The sequence below is a fragment of the Panthera leo genome, chromosome E1 (assembly GCF_018350215.1).
Source record: "Panthera leo isolate Ple1 chromosome E1, P.leo_Ple1_pat1.1, whole genome shotgun sequence".
Classification (NCBI taxonomy): domain Eukaryota; kingdom Metazoa; phylum Chordata; class Mammalia; order Carnivora; family Felidae; genus Panthera; species Panthera leo.
In genome coordinates, this window is record NC_056692.1 from 10,904,475 (window position 1) to 10,910,474 (window position 6,000).

At 47.7% G+C, this 6,000-nt stretch overlaps 1 protein-coding gene across 2 annotated transcripts in view; it reads right to left on the reverse strand.

The window, feature by feature from the left end:
* PRPSAP2 (phosphoribosyl pyrophosphate synthetase associated protein 2) overlaps positions 1-5,625 on the reverse strand; it is a 45,461-nt gene extending 39,836 nt beyond the window's left edge. The window contains exons 1-3 of one of the 2 annotated variants that reach the window (XM_042915224.1): positions 5,491-5,625; positions 565-660; positions 159-309 (exon numbers count right to left, since the gene is read on the reverse strand). In XM_042915224.1, the coding sequence (XP_042771158.1) occupies positions 159-277 (119 nt within the window). In that variant the 5' untranslated portion in view covers positions 278-309; positions 565-660; positions 5,491-5,625. The remainder of the gene's footprint in view (positions 1-158; positions 310-564; positions 661-5,490) is intronic. The other variant, XM_042915225.1, reaches the window with a different exon arrangement.
* Positions 5,626-6,000: the final 375 nt, after the last annotated feature.

Genomic DNA, 6,000 nt, shown 5'->3' on the forward strand with positions numbered 1-6,000 from the left:
GAGCCTGTTTCAGATTCTGTGTCTCCCTCTCTCTCTGCCCCTCCCCTGTTCATGCTCTGTCTCTCTCTGTCTCAAAAATAAATTAAAAAATTAAAAAAAAAAAATTTTCTTACAACATGACATACTGAATATGGATTTTAATGGCACGAAGTACTCACTCAGCAATTTTCTTTGAAAGCTCCATACACGAGGAGTTAGAATTTGCTGAAAACAACACCAGACCTCCTTTCGTTATGTTCATCTTGGTTTCTAATTCAGGTGGCGCCACACAAAACATCAAAACCTTCTTGGTTTTCCAATTCTCAGAGCCTAGGAGGATTAAAAGTATATTAAGAACCGCCACAGAATATGAAATTCACCTGAATGAACTTTTTTTTTTTTTTTACTAGCAAATGACTTAAGCTGAAGGAAATTAGTTTTCGCCATGATGGAGTCTTTTATATTAAATATATGTATGGACAAATAAAAAGTTCATTTGGATTTCAGGGTTCCGGATTTATGGAAAAATGTTACTGCATGATTTAATTAGTTTTCATGACCACTGGGAACAAACGATAAACTTACAAGAAAGGCGGAGCTGAAGAGCTCAGTGTTTTACTGTTTGCTGCTTAAAGTCAATTATGGACAACCTCCTTTTATTCTCTGACAACAAAATTCCTCCTGGATTAACACACAGAAAAATGGCAGAGCCATTAGCAAGGACATGGACTGATCGATCCTTCAATGACGAATAAACAGCCCATCTGTGCCCAGCTTTTCCTATAATAACTATTTACCCCCAAACCTCCCCCTTGGCTGCCAGCTGCCTCTCTGATGCCCTGAGTCATGTCTAAGCTGGACCTTGGCATCTAAGTTTTTCTGAACTGGAACACAAGGCTGAGACCAAATAATAACCCCAAAGGGAAGGAAAGCAACCACCCGACTGACAGGCAGCAGGGCACAAACAGAAAAACCCCCGGCCCGAGAGTCATCAGAGCCGAGGTGGTAATCCCACGGGCCGTTCATGTGCTCCTCCACTCTCTGGGCTGAGTCCTTATCACCCAAGGAAGGTGCAGGACTAGATGCCGTAGCAATAACCTAGCAGGCCACGGGGCGGGGGACCTGCCCGGCGAGCCCACTGCATTTCCTCCGTTGATGGCTCCAGGAAGATTACAAAGGGACCGAAGCCAAGCGGATCTTTCTTGTTACTCTTAAATTTTAATTACACTGGTACACACACACATTCTCCTTGTGAGGAACTGAAACTTGATGTTTAGGCTAACGTCACTAGCACCAATCCCAGGCTCCTTCCCACCCACGTCCCCAGGAACGGACAGTTCTTATCAGTTTGGTACGGCCACCACCTGACCTGTACCCATTCACATGCGACCCCCACCCCATAAAAAAATATGTACAAAAATACCTTTCTAATGTAAAAAAAATCATTGTGCAAATTTATCTATAATCTTTTTTGTTAAACGATGTATTTTGACAACCCGGGGGTTGTATATTTACAAAATATACTTTTGAACTGCTTCGCGTACTCCATGGTGTGGAGATGGCACATGTAGCGGGTCACCATCCTAAACAGGGCTCCTAGCGCACGTGTGCGTGTCTCTGCTGTAATTGCAAGAACCACTGGGTCCTTGGGGCAGGGCAATTTATAGGTACGGACGCACCAGCAGGCTACGAGAGCACATTTCCCCAGGGTGCCTCTTATGGGGCATCCCGTGATGGGAAAAATGGAGCACTACAATGAAAACTGACCTACAGTGTATGAATTCCAAACACAAACACATGCACAAATGACCAAAGCCCTAAGGAGACCAACGAGGATACCTACAATGGAAAGTGGCTCGGGAGCAGGGATCAGCCAACTACAGCCCACGGGCCAAACCAGATCCCTCCAAATGCTCGTTCTGTACATAAAATCGTATTGGAACACAGCCATGCTCACTGCCTACAAACTGTCTATGAATACAATGATAGAGTTGAGTACAGGCCATACAACTGAAAACACTGATCATCTGGGCCTCCACAGAAAGTCTGCTGACACCTGCTTTAGGGCAGTGTGGGCCAGAGTGGCTGGTACAGATGAAAAAAAGAATGTATTTAGTCATCAATACTCAAAGTTGGAAGAGATCTTAAGTATCTTCCAACACCATCTCTCAACCAATGCTATGTCTGTCTTTAGGAACAGATAGCACAGGTCTGGAGACGGAAACAATAAAAACTCATTCTCCTGTAGTTATAAATACAGGCTTTGGAGTCAAATTCACGATTGCATCTGGGCTCGACTCACTGCGAGGTTCTGTATGAATGAGTCTCTCTTAGCCTTAGGGTAAAGTGACCTTACAGGGTTGCTGTAAAATTAATTTCTGTACAGCACTTAACACAGTGTGCCACACAGAGGATCTGCTTGGTAAATGGAAGCTAGCTACATTGGTATCCCCTTTCAAGGTTTTGGTTTTCTACTGAACAAGTGCGGTTACATGCATATGTTGGCCATCTTGTTACATTCCCCAAACCTCAAATAAGAAGCTTCTTAAGGTACCAGTGTTCTTGAGAGGACATGGAACACTCAGAACGAAAGCATCTGAGGGTAGGAAGAGCTCTGAGAGATAACCAGGCCCATCTACAGGACTCCCGCCAAGGAGCCACTCCAGGTGCCTGAACAGCTCGAGCCCAAGGCCCATATCCTAGGGGCCCATCATTCCAAATTCTTCCTTAGAACACGCTAAACTTCCTCTCCCTGCCCTCAACACCTCCTGGTCTTTGTCCTTTCCTTGATTCTTTACAGGAAACATCAAATTCCTTTTCCACTGGGCAGTGCTCAACCTATCTCAAGATGGCTCTCTTGCCTCTGTGCCTTCTCTTCCCCAGGATACTTCTTGCAGCCTTTCGTTATTGGTCACAGTTTGAATGCCCTTCACCACTGACTGTGGTCTCTTAAGTCCTAAGTCTTCCAACATCAGGTTTCTATAACCAAAACCCACCACCATCAAAATGGCACAGGTAGGGGCATCCATTTGGAAATGGTTATCGACAGTCATATTCTGCACCTACTCACTGCACAAGATGTTCAAACTTAAGGGCTGTTGCTAGCTTGGGTTCTCCTTTTCCCTACTGGAAATTCAAGTTGTACTCTTTACCAAGCTTCAAAAAAGTGAGTTTTAGAGATTATCCTCAGAAACATAATCACCAGGATGGGGCCTGGCAGAAGGCTCATTACCACAAAGCTTTAGCATGAAATGGAAAGTGAAGAGAGCACTCCCATTCTCCCTGCTCCGCAACCCTGTAAACTACAGCTGCTTTTACATTTATCCTAAATTTACCCCAGAATGTGTGAGAATTATTTATAACACATATGAAAACACGTCCTTTTCCAAGGCTCTCAGTACCTTTCGAAAAGCAAACCCTACTCCTCTCTGAATGAGACTGGACAATCTATGAAGTCTCCCGAATGAATCCACACTGAAAGACCACTCGCTTTGGATGTTGCCAGCAGTCCTTCCAAAACCACTTTTCCGCATTTCAGATGAGGAAGGCTTGCCTTAAAGTGTGATGCTTTCCCTCCAAAGCATCCGCTGCAAACACCTCCTATCTAAAGACACCGGAGTAAGTGTGAAATCCCGGGCTTGCCTTCCGTGGTTACTAGCGACCCGTTCTTGGGTAGGTGGCTTGGCCCTTCCCTTCCTGACAACAGAGATAGATGTTTGGCAAGATCAGCTTCCCCCACCAGTACCGAAGGTTCAGGACAGCAGAGATTTTTTTTTTTTTTTCCCCACCATTATATTCTCTGCTGTATATCCAGTGCCTAGTACCTGGCACGTGGGGGCGCAACAGTGTTTGCCAAAGTAACAAACAGTTGTTGAATAAAGCCTGACCTCACTGAGTCGCAACAACTGACAAATAGTATTCAAAGCAGTCTGCAAACTAAAAAGCATCATAAGATGCAAACAATTATTATTTTATTGCTGACATACCTCGCTCAAAAACAACTGCTTTTTATATCAGTACCGAAGAGAATTAGGGCAAAACCTAAGCCGAATTAATCTTCCGTGTCTCTGTGACCCCAGGCTCTTTGCCCGTCTCTCCAGCAGCAGGTTTTCTTACAGCTAACGCTGTTTTCTAGGTGCTCTGAATTCTTACGGCAACTCAAGAAAGCAGGTGGACCTGCTTTCTTGTGGACCCATTTTACACATGGGGAAATGAGGCCGGAGATTAAGAAACGTGCTCAAGGCTGTGCGGCTTCTAAGCAGCTGACGACAGCTGAGTTTCAGTCTGACTTGTAGCAGACAGTTGTATGCAACAGCACAGAAAATGATGATACTCCCATGCTGAATTCAGCATCACAGCAGAATCAGACAAACACCCAGATTTTTTTAAATGTCTAGACAGGCCTTGTTTGAAATACAATTTATACCAGGTGTTGAAGAAAGAACACAACACATAACTTTTAGTATTTCCCCTTTTGGTCATTTGTACCAGGGAAAGAAAAGAACAAGCCATATATGTTCAATGATGGTCACTGCAAGATTTCTTTTTAAGAGCAACACTGGACAGATAGAAAGCATCCATAATGGGGTAATTAAGTAAAATTCGGAAATATATAGTCAACATAATAAAAACGGTAAATATCCAGGACTCTGTACAGTGCTTATGTTAAGTGAATAAGCGCAGAATTTCCTCTCTGCTAATCAAAACTGGGTAATCACGGTATAGACCGGGTCAGGGTAGGAACACGGCCAGGAAGAAGGGTAGGATTTAGCGGAGTTCAATGATGTGGCTGAATTATTTTTATTTGCTCATTTAAATCTTCTAAGCGTAAGAAATCACACTTCTTCATGCTCCAAATCCCCAGTCTGCATTTCCTTATTCTTTATAAAAGCTAAACACCCAAACTGCGCCAATATTAAAATAAAGGGGGGAAAACCCTATCGTCAAGGCAATATGCTGGGGAAAAAACATTTTAAAGTCAAATAGTATCTGAAAATCACATCGAGGTCCTCCCTCAACCTCTGCTGGGTGAGCTCTGGGTGGAAAGAAAAAAAAAAAAAACAAAAAAACAACCGGCCAGAGAAGAACAGAAATGGTCCGCGACTAGCAAGGCCAGTCAACTTGGAATCAGGGGCCGTGTCAGACCAGGGGCCGGAGATGGCTGGGTTGGAGGCTCGTTTTCTGAGCCGCCGGTCCCGTAATTAGGGCTCGACTCCCAAAGGCGCCCGGAGCTGGGTCACCCGGGGCCGCGCGCCGGGCCCGAGCCCCGCGGGCCCCGCGAAGGAGAGGAGGGAGGGAGGGAGGAGGGGGCGGCTGCGGGCGCGAGCCCGGGGTCGCCCCGCCGTATCCCCCCCCCCCCCCCCCCCCCCCCCCGCCCAGCCGCCGCCCCGGGACCGCGCGACCCGTCCGCCAGCCGGCGCCGCGGGGCTCCCCGCCCCTTGCACCTGCGCCCCGCACTGCCGGAGCCCGCCGGTCCGCGCCGCCACTCGTCGCTGGCTCCCGCCCGCCTACCTGGCCCCGACCCCAGCCCCGGCCCCGCCGCAGCCTCGGCTGCCGAAGGAAGAAAGCGCCGGCTCTCCAGGCGGCTTCTCTAGGAGCAAAATGGCGACTCCATGCGCAAGAACGGCGTCCACGGCGACTGCGAGGCCTGTGGGCGGGGCAGAGGGCGGGGCCGGGAGCAGGGATTGCGGAGGCACCTGGCTCGCGGGCCGTGGGCGGGGCCCACCCGAGGGGAGGAGCGGGGAGGGGGCGCGGGGGAGGTGCAGGCTAGAGAGGTGGGGCCGTGCTGGCAAGAGGGGCGGGGAGGTGGACGGGGCTGAGCCTCTTTGGACCCCTGGGATGCGGTGGCTGTGAAAGCAAAGGTTTGGAATTACAAATGTCTGGGTTCAAGTCTTTAGTGGCTTGTAACCTTGGGCAAAGTCACTTCACCTCTCTGAGCCTCAATTTCCTCATCCGAAAAATGAAAATGACAGTAGCATCTATCTCATAGGGTTATGAGGATTAAGTGAGATAACACCTGCA